At 38.3% G+C, this 14,043-nt stretch overlaps 1 protein-coding gene across 2 annotated transcripts in view; it reads left to right on the top strand.

Annotated features, from left to right (window-relative positions):
• Positions 1-14,043, top strand: part of LOC144658553 (sterile alpha motif domain-containing protein 9-like) — a 42,135-nt gene that overhangs the window by 22,148 nt on the left and 5,944 nt on the right. For both annotated transcript variants that reach the window (XM_078518989.1, XM_078518990.1), the window contains 2 exons: positions 4,707-4,778; positions 5,512-11,360. In XM_078518989.1, the coding sequence (XP_078375115.1) occupies positions 4,707-4,778; positions 5,512-11,360 (5,921 nt within the window). The remainder of the gene's footprint in view (positions 1-4,706; positions 4,779-5,511; positions 11,361-14,043) is intronic.

Here is a 14,043-nt window from a genome sequence, read left to right on the forward strand (position 1 = left end):
ATTGGTCTGTTGTGCAGTTTGTTGGTGTAAATGTAGTAACGCATATATAGCAAGGTATAATTAAGTTTCCTTATCAAAGTTTTGTTTTCAAGTGAATAGGCGGGAGCTAAACCAAATAACATTTCTTTAACAGATGGATGGTGATTGGTGTAGTTAACGCTATTAAACCATTGAATAACTCTCCTTTGAAACGCTTTTGAAAACTGGCAGTGAATGAAAGTATGCTCAATGGAGTCTTCATTTCCACAATATAAACAATCTCCGTCATCTTTGATACCAAAAAGGTGTAGTTCCTTCTTAGTAACTATAATTCTATGTAAGAACTTGCAGTGGAATTCTTTCAATTTATTTTCTTTACAAACTCGTTTTGTCAACTTAAAAAAGTGCCCCCAATCAGTGGAATTTAGATTCAGCTAGTTGGATCTTGGATTGATTTCCCAAATAACTTTCTTTTGAAAGTTCAAAATTACGTGCCCTAGTCAGAAGCGTTTTAGAAATGGCATTTATAACTTGATAAAATTTTAAATGTTGGTTTTACAGTCATATTTCCTTTTAAACTGTTGAAATGAAATTAGCTGTCCGTTTTCATTTAAAAGGCCCTGAATAGATATGATTCTTTTGGAAAACCATTCTCGAAGAAAGAAGGGTATTCCTCCTATAAGGATAGCTTTGTTGTTAAAAAGAATTGTTTCCTGTCCTTGTTGGTAGTTGTATTGAGACTTTAGTTCCGAAAAAAAGATAAAATGTCTTTGTAAAAGATTGGCAATTTAGGATCTAAGTATTTTGCATCGTAATTACACCTAAGGAAAAAATTTAATCCTCCAAGTTTTGTAAAGAAATAGTTTGGTACTGATTTCCAATTGCGGATTTCAGGGTTAAGTAGTCTTGAGATCCAGGCCAGTCTTAACCCCTTTATCATAAGATCGATATCCGTCATACGGATACCACCTCGATCATAATCCTGATAAATGCTTTCTCTTTTAATTTTGTCCTTTTTGTTATTCCATAAAAAACTGAAAAGCTTACTTTTGATGATACATTTGAATTCAGTTGGAAAGTTTAAATTAGATGATGCATAGACTATTTGGGATAGCCCAAGAGACTTAATAATCAAAGCTTTTCCAAACAAGGTCAGGTTTCTTGCTTTCCATACGTCCAGTTTTGTTTGTAATTTCTTAACTTTTAAATCGAAATTAAAATGTTTGTTCTTATTATCGTCATATGAGAAATATAACCCTAGAATTTTAACAGGTTTGTTTACCCACTGAAATTGTAACGGTGTAGTTTTGTTCTTTGACCACTTTCCCAACCATATCGCCTTAGTCTTTTTTACATTTAGTTTTAAGCCTGAGATGACTCCAAAGTTGTTGACTATGTTAAGAGCGTTTTCTACCGAAATAATATCAGCACAAAACAAGTTAGTATCGTCAGCAAATTGGCTTATTTTAACTTCATTTCCAAATAAATTGATCTCTTTAATTTCAGGTGTCTGGCGAAGTTTGTTTGATAATATTTCTGTGCTCAATATGAAAAGATACGGTGAGAGCGGGCAGCCTTGCCTAACCCCTCTTGTTGGTTTAATCCAGTTCGTAGTAAAGCCGTTATTCAATACTGTACTTTCGATATTTGTATAAAAGATTCTAATACATCTTTTAACATTTTCACCGAAATTGAACCGATCTAATACCTTCATCATGAATTGCCATTCCAGAGTGTCAAAGGCTTTCTTAAAGTCTAATGACACCAGAATGCCCCCTTTATTTTTCGACATGGTGTACTCCATTACATCGCTTATCAGGCGTATATTCTCTCCAATATAACGACCTTTCATGAATCCGGTTTGATCAAAGCGAACTAATTTTGGGAGTACTGATTCTATTCGTTTGGCTAATGCTTTAGATGCAATCTTGTAATCGATGTTGAGTAATGTTATAGGTCTCCAATTCTGAATGTCTAGTAGGTCGGAATCTTCTTTAGGTATCAATGTAATCACACCTCTTCGCTGTGAAATGGAGAGTTCTCCATCTTCAAAGGCTTGATTAAGACTTTGAACCAGATCAAATCCTATTAAATCAAAGAAGTGTTTATAGAACTCAGCGGTGAATCCGTCTTCGCCCGGAGATTTATTGTCTTCAAAAGATTCTAATATCTTCTTACATTCCTCCAAGGTAAAAATCCCTTCCATTGTTTCCTGTTCTTCGTTATTAAGTTCGGGGATTTCGATTTCCCGGATAAATTCGTCAAAAGCTTCTTGGGTCACAGTTATTTTAGAGCTGTAAAGGTCCTCATAAAATTCCTCTATTTGTTGTAAAATTTGGACCTCTTCTTTTATTGTTACGTTATCGCTAGTTTGAAGTTCGGTTATTGTCTTCCTATTGTAGTTTTGCTTTTCTAAATTAAAAAAATATTTAGTCGGCCGCTCTCCTTTCTCTACCCACTTGCATTTCGATCGAAAAATTGCAGCACGTCCTTTTTCTTCGTATATTGATTGATACTCTGATTTTAGCTTGTCGTACTCGGTTAGCGAATTATCTTTATCTGCTAAATTATCACTGTTGCATATTTCATGGTCCAGCTCTTCCAGACGCTTAGAGATTTGTAATTCCCGTTTTAAAGCAGCCCTCGCTTGCCTTTCCGTTTAGCGAAAGAAATGGTGTTGTCACGAATTTCCATTTTGATTAATTCCCATACTAGTCTTTTGTCGAAAGCTGAAAGATATTGAAGGCCACACATGTTAAAAGCTTTAACCCTTTAACCGGCAATCGTACATATGTGTACGAAAATCACCAGCAGTGATTGAAAAAACTCTGGCTTTTACATATCTGGGCACATGATAGTAATGACTGCTTTTTATGGCAAAGTGATAATTTTCATAGCTTTAAAAGCCAACTAACTGACTACAACTCTTGATTTATGTTGCGTATGGTTGTTTGTTCAGCAGCAAATCTGAAAATGCCCGTTTTCTACGTAACAGGACAACAACAAAAAAACACACATCTTTGCCTCCATTTTTTTAATGAAAAAATAATTCTGACTTCAAAAATATACATTTGCAGCAAACTTCAACCCTATTCCCTTCCGTTCACCAAGGAAATTTCCCATCAATCATTCAGCAGACTCAGCAATTACTATTCGATTAGAGCTATGCTTGCAAACCTGTAATTTCCTCGTTGGTGACCGAAAGGGATGCTTGGGAAAACAGTCATGGCGGCGGCATGAAAGGCTTCCTACCTTTATTCCATATATTTTTTATAAGTGTCGAGCCACCCAATCCTGCCGGCAAAATGTTGCACCGATTGCATTCTTTGGAAGTCAGAACTCGTCCAAAATGCCTTGGCAGGTCTTGGAATCCACCCACAGAACGGCCAGAGAGACAACTTTACCCATGAACCGCCATCTTTCGATTCGAAAATTTCTGGCGTTCCAATCAAGACAAAATCATCTCTCACCTCTGGTTTCTTTCAGATGCTGGCCTCTACCCACCATTCTAGCTTAATGATGCCAGCCTGGGGGCTTCTGCAGTGAAAAATGACTCGAAAAATCACTTATAAACACAAAACGAGCCAAATCCAAGCCCAACAGCTCGCCTACGAAAGAAGCAACTGCCGACTACTGACGTCACAATAAAAATTTGAGCCCTCGGTGTTTCGAAACAGCACACATTTTTACTTGAACTTCTTATATGCAATCACGAAGTTCTACAGAATGTCTAAGCCCAGAAAAAACGTTTAGAAAGTCACAGAAATCTGCCGGTTAAAGGGTTAAATGGTAATGAATCTGCAAATAGCAATTTGGTTTCATTCTTTTTTTCCCTGAACCCTCTGATCTTTTATTAAGGAGTCCATTATTCAAATTACTGTGACGACTCAATCCAAAACACAAATGTTGATTGGATTATAATTGGCTGGATGTGTCAGGCATGTGTGAATTTGCTACAAATATCAGCAGTCAACTATCACATGTGGTATTTTGGCATTTTCTCTTCTTTTCAAAAGCAAGGAATTTTGATATTACTGTAGGTTTATGCAAATATCGTTTATCCAATCAAAATTCAACTCCTCCAAACTGGCTCACAAACCCCAGTAATTTGTTGTTAACTGGAGTTTGCGAGTCAATCAGAAAACTGGAAATGCAATAACTGAGGTTGAGAATAAACTAAATTATGTTATCATAGGGTCTGTACGACCTATATATAGAAAGTATTCATTCATTGGGTGGCATGACCAGGGTCTGGGGGCTTTTTCATACAAGCTTTAGTCGCATTTGGTCGCACGGCTGATTTTGTACCATGAGACCAGGTCGGAAACAACTTAAAAACGTTAACCTAACTTTTTCAAGTTGCAATCTGTTTCCATCTGAGCCATTCGCAGCCAAAGATGTTCGTCAGTATTCTAATATAGCAATTTTCAGTAAAAATGGACAATTATTTTTAGGTTTCCTGCGTCACAAATATAAATTTTGGCTGTTAAAAAATCTGGTAAAATCTGTGTACATATAGTCCCTTTAAGAACCAACCGTTTTCATATGAGCTTAAACTCTTAAAAGGTCCTACTAGCTGACATGAATTGGACCAGAGAGATTGGTGTGATCTGCTCGAGAAAAGTGGTCATGTTCTTACAAACATCTGCTATGGTTGTGCCATTTTTCTTGTGTCTTGATATTTATATTGGTCTCAATGTTATGATTTTCTACATCTTAATTTGTAGTACGTCCAAACGAAACTACTGAGGAAGGTGCCATCGGAGGAGAAAAAGATCCCTCAACCTCACAAGAAGGAAGTAAGCAATTCTTTGATTATCTATATAAAAAAAGAATCATACATTTGACCCTTGCAATACCGCTATAAAGTAGTTTAGTTCAAGAGATAGATTTCAAGATTTGATAGTAGCAATTCTGCGTATGAAGCTACAGTGACAGGAATTTTGTTTCAAATCAGTAGAGTGAAAAAACTGTAAAAATCCACACCCGAAAACAGTATAAGCTAGTTAAGCTGGTTGGAAAATAAGGAAAGAACGACAAAGAAAGAAAAAAACAGTTGGTCGGCAGGGAAGTTTTAACTAAAAAAACTACAAGATTTGAAATTGAGTCCCATAACACTGTTAATTAAAGGATATTAACTTGAGGATTTTTGCTATACAATAGAAAAGTAACAGGGCCCATCACTTTCAAAACCCAGTACCCGATGACAGTTTCAGGACATAAAGGACGAAGGATAATCCGAATAAATTCATTGTGTCCAACAATTCAGACAACAAATGAGGATCTTGATAAATAGATTGTTATATTTCGGTATAAGCTATACCATCATCAGACTAATAAAATTAACATACAAGCTAGATCTTAAATACTGTGAGTGAGGAGACGGAAACAATAAGTTTTCTTCACTTTCACAGTGCTGTACCTTACTGGACCAACTAGCTGTTTGAAAACTAAACAGACGCGGTGGAATTAATTGTAGGCTTAGGCTTCCACAAATTTTGCAGATATAGTATTTGTAATTGTTTTTTGCAGCCATGCAGTCGATGGAAACCTGGGATGTTAAGAAAACAGCTTCATGGCTCTGTAAAATCAGACTAGATGAGAAGTATGCCGCCATATGTGAGAAGGAAGACATAAATGGAAGGGCTCTGCTGTTGTTAGCACGTGACGTCAATCAACTATTGTCAGTTTTTCAGCTGAAAAAGGGGCCCAAGACAGTTCTGATGAAGCGCCTTAAACCACATTCAGAGACGTTTGATCTAGACAAACCTCAGATAACAAGCAAACCTACAAAGACGATGAATGAATGGACTGTTAAGGACTTGTGTAGTTGGCTTAGAGAAATAGGTATCCCAGAAGAATGTTTAAAAGAAGCAGACGAAGAGGAAATTGACGGTCCAGCCTTTCTGTTGTTGAGGGAGTCTGGCGAACTGCAAACATCCTTAAAGCTAAAATTTGGCCCGTGGATTGTTCTTCAGCACGAGCTGTCATTACACGAGAAGGAGCCAAACAACAGTAAAGGTAACGTAAGCAGAGAAATTTCAACAAATATACCCAGCTTCTCAATGCCAACCGACCAAATGGTTAAATCAAAAGAGCCACTGCCCGCAGCCGATGATCCTACAAGCAAGAGCGTAACGGACACACCACCCAAACCTGTTGTATCCAAAGAAGAAGAAAAGATGTTGTTGCTGAAAAATGCACTAAAGCTAGGCATTGAGCCTTCAACTGGTTCTCAAGACAGAAATGAATGTTCGGTACGATCAATTTTCTTTCAGCGTGGTGGGGGCGCAAACAAACTAGAGCAGTTGTTCAATTTTATTGTAATCACAAAAAAAGAGCTGACAGGCGATAACCCCCGAAAATTGTGGAGAAAAATAATAGAAAATACGGCAACCTGGATGAAATTGTTGCCTGAGAAAGATTCCAAGGCATTCCACAGGTATGAGGAACCCGAACGCTTCGTATATGGGCCAAGTGGTGAAGAGGTGTCTTTACGGGATGGGAAAGTGGGTCAGATATTTCTCGAAAAACTATCCGATAACGAGTACAAGAAATGTTACTTTGTTATATTTATTGACAAACAATTGCTGCAGGACAAAAAAACCTACAGCTTTTCTTTTGACAGAAAGGATAAGCGATCATATGACATAAAATTGAATCTGAACAGTAAGTACCATGCCTCCTTTGATGCAAACAATCCTAGTCTGGACCTGAAATGGAGTAAATATTTCAATACACTTCCAGTGACGCACCACAAGATCACTACCAGTGACTCAAGTAAGGCTGTTTCGACTTCATCTCAAAGTGACGACAAACCACATTATCCTCAAACTCCAAGACCCTTTAATAGTGAATATGGAAAAAAGTATTACAACGAAGGTTTTGTGTTAGACTGCTGGGAAACTGGCCCAAAAGACATGATAACACCAGTCCATGAGTTTAAAATTTTTCGAGTTGGTGTTAACTCTGGGGAAGGTGACAGCGTGAAGAAATTTGTGTACGAAACTTTACGATTTGCCTGTGGTTGTCTAAATGAAAGGACAAATGGAACCATACACTTTGGAGTGGCAGATGAGAAGGAAGGTCAAACTTGTGGTTACAAACCAAGAGAAATTGTCGGCTCTTCAGTTACCAACAAGCCCTTATACAACGAAAAGCTAACAGAGTTCATTGACAAATGCTTTGATGGCCCAAGTAGAAGCAATGTTCATCACTGTATTCGCCCTCCTGTTTTTATTCCTGTAAAGAGCTCGATTACTGAACTACTGCCCAGTGATAAAGTGGTCATCGAAGTCGACATTGAGCCGAGCTATTCTCTCTGTGAAGGTGAGGTCTTTAAAGCTGGATTTAAAGGCCTTGACCGTGGAAATAAAGTACCCACAGCTTTCGTGAGACGTGGATCAGAGACAAAGCAAATTGTTGAAGTAGCAGATATGGAGGAATATTTGAAAAATCACCTTCCAAGGCTAGATAAAGAAAGGAAGATGCGTGAAGGAGATGTTAAAAAGCAGGGCATGGAAATGCAGGAATCTTGTCGAAATCTATTTGTCAAACTTCGGAGACTTCTGTGTGCTAACAAGAAGACTTTGGACTCCTCAGTTTACCCGATTTTAGTTTTAAGTAAACCAGATGCCAGTATGAATCAGGAAATTCTTGACAAAACGTTCCGTTTTATACAAAAAATCAATTGGCTTACTATCTTTGATTTTGATGATCAAGGTTCAGATAGTAATGGTCTCTGTCAAGTATTCAAGTCTGGCCCTGCTACACCTCAGTTTGACATACACGAAGCAGAGGATTACGAAAAAGATGACAAGGCCATTGAAAGCATATACTACAAGACTCACTGGATATTTGGAAATGGCTATGCAAAGCTCGGTAAAGAAGCAGCAGAATTTAAAGAATGGAACAAATCAAAACGGAAAAGGGGACTTAGTAAAGTAATACAATCAATTGCTGAGACGATTCCCGAAACAAGAGCAGTGGTCTTGTTTCTGCTTTTATCAAAGGAGTATCAGTCAATGGCGGATACTTTTAAAGAATTTGTTACTTATCTTGGTGGTTCTAATCAGATGCTTTATGTGGCTGAAACTTCCGAGACTGTTACGGATTGGGAAAAAACTCTTTCAATTTCTTGTTTAGAAGAACACGAACTTCGCGAGAGAGGCGTCGTTGGAATGTCGTGGAATGAATTTCAAGAGTGTATGCAGCAAATGGTTTGGGGAACTGACCAAGACCAACGTTATGTCACCATGGCAACAGGAAGTCCCTATCCTTTAGGAAATGTTTCTTTTAATGGAATTGAGATCGTAAGTGCTAAGGAATGTGAAGAATTAAATAACTTTAGTTCTGAAGAGCTTCAAGAGCTGTCATCAAAGGAGGAGGAGGTTTTTTACAAAGGGTATTCTGTAACGTGGATGAATTTTTGGTTCACAGATGCTGGAAAGAACCATGTTCTTAGACGGGACAACTACTCTGAGCTAAGGAACTTGATAGAAAAGCCGTACTTTCCAGGAACTGAGGGAAGGGTACAAACAATTACAATATATCATCATATAGGAGCAGGAGCTAGCACTATGACTCGACAAGCTCTGTGGGATTTTCGTTGCAATCCACAGTTTCCCTACCGTTGTGCGGTAGTTACAAAGATCGATGACAGTACTTGTAAAGAACTTTTACAGCTAAGGAAAATAGGCTATGGAGAGGGGAGTGAAGCGCGATTGCCACCCGTCTTAGCGTTAGTGGAGGATACAGATGACTTTTTGTTCCGAGAATTACGATCGCAAGTCGTGGAGCATGCCAGCAAAATTCCCAAAACAGATGTACCTGTATGCGTATTTCTTTATTGCAAGCCCACACAAAAGCCCCTGGATTGTCATATGAAAGAACAGGCAGCAAGTGTTTTCCTTGAGCAACACCTCAGCCAGAAAGAAGTAGACTGGTTTAAACACAAGTATACAGAAATGAAAAAAAAGGCTGAATCTCACAGGAAAGATCCAAAGCAGGATTTTGAAAACTATGCAAACGAAAATTTAATTTCTTTCATGATAATGAAAGAGAACTACAATCCGAAATACGCCTCGAGAATTGTTGAGAGGAATTTAGACCTTGTGACACGTGATGAATTAACTTTGTTAGAGTATACATCTCTTCTCAGCATATACAACCGCTACCCTGTGTTCGTCTCTTGCTTTGATACATTAATGTTATCTTCTAGCCTTCTCCGAAAGAGGATCTTTAGGGACTGGGTGGAAGATCTCACTCACTCAGCTCGTATTTTCTTGCGAGAAGTGGACTGCAGTACACATTTTGGGACAGGCAAGGCCATCGCTATAGTTCATCCAATAATTGCTGGTGAGCTACTCGACCAGATAGCAGAGAGAAAACAAACAACTGTGAGTCAAATCACCTTGGACTTTTTGAAATCGCCGTTATTGCAAAGTCAAGGAAAATCGTTTACGTCAACCTACCTACTTGATGGTGCAAACAGAATGCTCAAGCACCGAAAGAAATATGAATATGGAGATGACGTGCAGACGAAGTTCTCGCCCCTAATTGAGAAGATTTTGTATGTAAAGGATACAGGTGAAGGGAAAAAAGAACCTACGGAACAGAGCATACATGAAGCTGCAGATGTTCTAAGGGAAGGACTGGACAAATTTAAGGATCCTATGCTCGCACAACAAATGGCTAGAGTTTTTTACGTCAATGCTGCGGCCTTTTGCGAGTCAAGAATAGACGAGTGCTTTGACAACGCGTTTGCGTTTTGTAATCAGGCAATTCAAATGAATCCAAACAATTCATTTCTTTTTGATACCATGGGCCGTATTCATGAGGGTAAAATGAAAGTTTTATATGGATCCATCCGCGAGGAAAACCGCATGATAGAAATAGAAAAAGTCACTCCGATTCTTCCGCTCGCATTTAGCGGAATGAAGTGGTTTCAAAAATCGCTGGAAGCATCAGTGGATTATGAAAACAAGTATGGTTTCCATGGGGAGCTTTCTGTGATGTTCTACCTGTTAGATGTTCTTCACTGTATAGAAATCTTCAGGGGCCAAGAAGGATTGAAGCTGTTACAAGGGTACTTGGCTTATTGTCAAGAAATCCCGCCAAAAGTTCAATCACCCTGGAGCGAGTTTCATGAGTCAATTAGAGACCTAAGAAACCGTTACAGTCACTGTATGGAAGGACTTGCAGAAGACTTCACGATCTGCAAGGGTAAAGGTGTAGAAGCAAAAGTGCTCCCTAAACAACTTGCTCGGTTTAAGGCTCAATACTTCAGTTACTTTGGTGGAGATAATGAGAAATGGAAGGCGGAAAGCCCCGAGGAGCGCTGGGAGTACAGGTGGCAAAAAATCAATCAATATCTTGCTGGAGATATATTTTTTAGTGTGTTTAGAATTGATCGTATTAATACTGCAAAGGAGACCTCGAACGCGAAGGAAACACTTGAGCTACTTAGAAAGTTAGCTCATGAAAATTACTGTGAGCCCATACATGCGGACCGTTATAAAGACTTGCTACTCTTTGTTACAACTAGCATGGCTCTTCACTCTCCATATGCAAAAAGTTCAATAAAATCTGCCCAGCTGGTTCAGGAGTATAGAGAAATCTACCAATTTGTAGAAAAGTTATTTGCATTAGAAGAATGTGATGAAGGTTATAAGAGACTTTATGCACATCTGCTTAAAGTGATGTTTCTTTGGCCACGTAAAGATTTAGAGTTAAGCGACTATCCTGTGCAAGATTTTTATGATGCGTTAAAAAAGCTCAAAACAAGATGGGAAATAAAACGTAAAGGGCACATCGACGCAGATAAAATACTGAAACAAAACGTGTACAAGTACATGTCTTTCAAGAAAGCGCCAAGACAGTTCACCACACTTTTCTATTTGGGGAAAGGTACCGGGCTAGATGTTTTTGTTCATATAAATGAACTTGTCCAGTCTCGAGGATCTCTGGATTGGGAAGATCGTAGTACAAAAAGTAGACTCAAACGCCTTACAGGAGTAGTAGAAAGTAAGAATGTTATAAGGGTGAAGAATCCTCTCGACCAGAGTCGAATGATCGATATTTATTATTCTCCGTTTCGCGAAGGAGGATTTTCTAAGGAAGAAGTGTCATGCTACGTAGGATTCAGCTGGCAAGGGCCTATCGCGTTGGATGTTAAATATACCAATGCAGATCATGTCAAACATTCTTTGGAATCCAGTGATCCAGTTTCAGATGATCAAATTCAGTTCAGTCTACCCAAATATGGTGTTGTGACTTATGAAGAATATACTTCCAGGATGGAAAAACTGATGAAAAAGCTTAGTGAAATCGATACCTTGAAAGAAAAGAAGCGCAGAGGCGTAGAACTGGATGAAAATCAGGTAACCAACATAGATAACAGTTGTCTGTCCATATTTTTTTCCATTTTCTAGCTGAGACTGTTCACACCCACTATTTGCTTACGTCTTTGAACACGACAAGAAAACATAGGCACACTAAGCGTGCAGGAGTTATTTTTTCAATTTATGGAGTGGCTTGGGGTGAGACTGGCTGATTGTCCTGTGGGATGGTTTATGTCATGGCTTGAGCTTTTTGTGTATGGCGGCCCACGGAGTCACTTTTCTGCACAAAATTTGCTTGCAAACAAAATATTTTTTTACGTGCACTTTGACACATCAGAACTAATTTATTCAATACATAAATCTTCATCATTTAATTGAAAAACAAGTTAGAACTAATTTTATTATCAAAATGTCACGAAATGGCACGTTCTTATTCTGCTTAAAGCGGTTATTTTGTTGCTAGCTTTTTAGCAACGGTAACGTGATACTTTGTTTGATACAGTATACTTTTGGCTTTTTGCCAAACACTGTAACATGATACTATTGTTTTTCTCACTTTTGTAACATGATGCCTTTGTTTTTTTCGAAAAAGCCATGTCTCCATTTAACACGCTCAATAGTCATTGAACGAAAAGTAATAAACGAATCAAATTAAAAACCACTCTCTTCGGGAAAATTATTTAAAGCGCAGTACTCCTGCAGTATTTGTTTCTTGCCAGAACTGTTCAACAAAGATTTTGGTTCATTCACAACGTAAATTTTATTCAACAAACAAGAACTAATGAATGATTTGCCACTAATCGGATCCTGTGTTTTGCGTGGAGGATTCTGGGATCGCTAGGGGGCAAACATTGCAAGTCGCTAGAAGAAAATGTATGGCGAAAAGTTGTTTTGACGCTCAAAAATACGATTTTGGAGGGAGATCAAGGCTTTTTCACCAGTATTTTATCAGAAATGGATTTGGGCAATGTTGGTACGTTGAAAGTGTTAGGTTTTGTTTGAATAACCGTAAGATATGCGATAAAATCTACCGCTTTTATGAAGGTTTACATGTATTGTGAAATAGACATCGCGTATTTTTCGAGACCCCAGTTTTTAAACTGGGGTCTCGAAATATTATAAAATTGGAAATAGCTCAATAAAGCCCTTTCAGTAGTTGAATAATATTAAACGTTTGCACAAGCTGTAAATTTATTAGTCACGTCTTTAATAAACAAATAATTATTATGGCTTCGTAATATTAAAGGTGACAGACATTCACAGACTCGGCCTACGATCGTGACTTTTACAAATTTCCCAATCGCCTTTGGATTTGGTCGTTTATTAAATCTATTTTGTTTATTACTAGTTTATAACGGGAACTATATCCTGTCAGCCGTATTATTAAGAAGTGTTTTAAGTTGAGTAGAGCCCTATCAATGCCGCAAGCAAATGTGTAGAGGTCGAAGGTCTGCGTTAAGTTCCACGGTAGTACATTTTTACACCTCTGCACTGTATTTATTGTTATATGAACTTTATGTATTGGCTATTGGAACTGTTGTGATTTATCTTGGCTCTTTTATATTTGCAAGATGTGCTTTAAATTCGTTCTGGAAGGACAAGATCTTAAATTTTCTGTGAAGATGTTGATTAGTACAGTGTTGCGTGAATGTGTTGCTTCGTATCGCGGATGACATGTTTATTTTTGTTTAGCCAGAAGCTGCTTAGCTTTACTTCGAGAAAGATATAACCTTGTTTAAGAGCCGGCCATGCTCATGACAAATCATCTTTCTTATTCTTGGGCGGGTAGAGTCTTAATATTCCATCGCGAGCGAGGAAGAATCGTTTGCCTCTCTGGGCACCTTTGATAGTTATCACATACCGCACAATGATGACAGTGATCGCTACCGGCCGGGTATATTACTAAAATTATTTGTATAACTTAGCATAGAAATAATCCTGTACACACGTGAATACAACCCAAAAGGCTTTATTAAGTAATTTCCTCCCGATATATACCTAAGGCCCGTTCCAAACGCCACTCCGCTCATGTGCCGAACCTAACTCAGTAAGGTTCGACCTTGGAGCGACTTTGGAACGACAGCTGATTCAAACGGCGTATTTGTGTCGAACTTAATTCGCGGAAACAAGCCGTTAACAATAATAATATTGACTGAATGTCTGCGTTGAGGATGATAAAAGGTTTTTGCAGTCGAAATCAGCAAACTATTACGCAAGTTTTGCTATAATAATAATATTTCCGGAAAAGCAAATTCATTACGCGAGATTTATATTATTTAAACTGGTTTTCTCTCGAGAATTAGTTTGTAAATGCTAATCTACAAATTTGATCTCACAAAGTGGGGAAACAGCAAAAAGGAATTACCACCAAAACAATTTTCCCACGAAGTTCCGCTTCTCTTGAGCTGAAACATATTAAAAAAGATAAACAAAATGCGAGCCCGGTGAGCGAAGTTATTTTCCCGGAATTTTGTGCCGTCGTGCTTCATGCATGACTGGTCAGACCTAGTCACGCCACTCCACTTTAGACCAATCATGAGCGCTGTTATATCAAAAATACATTACAGTAATTCATGCATTAGGTTCGGCACATGAGAAGAACGCCGTATGAATCAGCCGCCGCTCCAATGTCGCATAGTGCGGCAGACCCTGCCGAACTTAACGTTGTTTGCCGAACCTAATTAAAAGTGCCGGACCAAACTGATTCAAACGCCGCTCTTCT

Source organism: Oculina patagonica, chromosome 6, assembly GCF_052425735.1.
Source record: "Oculina patagonica isolate OP01 chromosome 6, crgOcupat, whole genome shotgun sequence".
In the NCBI taxonomy this organism is placed as follows: domain Eukaryota; kingdom Metazoa; phylum Cnidaria; class Anthozoa; order Scleractinia; family Oculinidae; genus Oculina; species Oculina patagonica.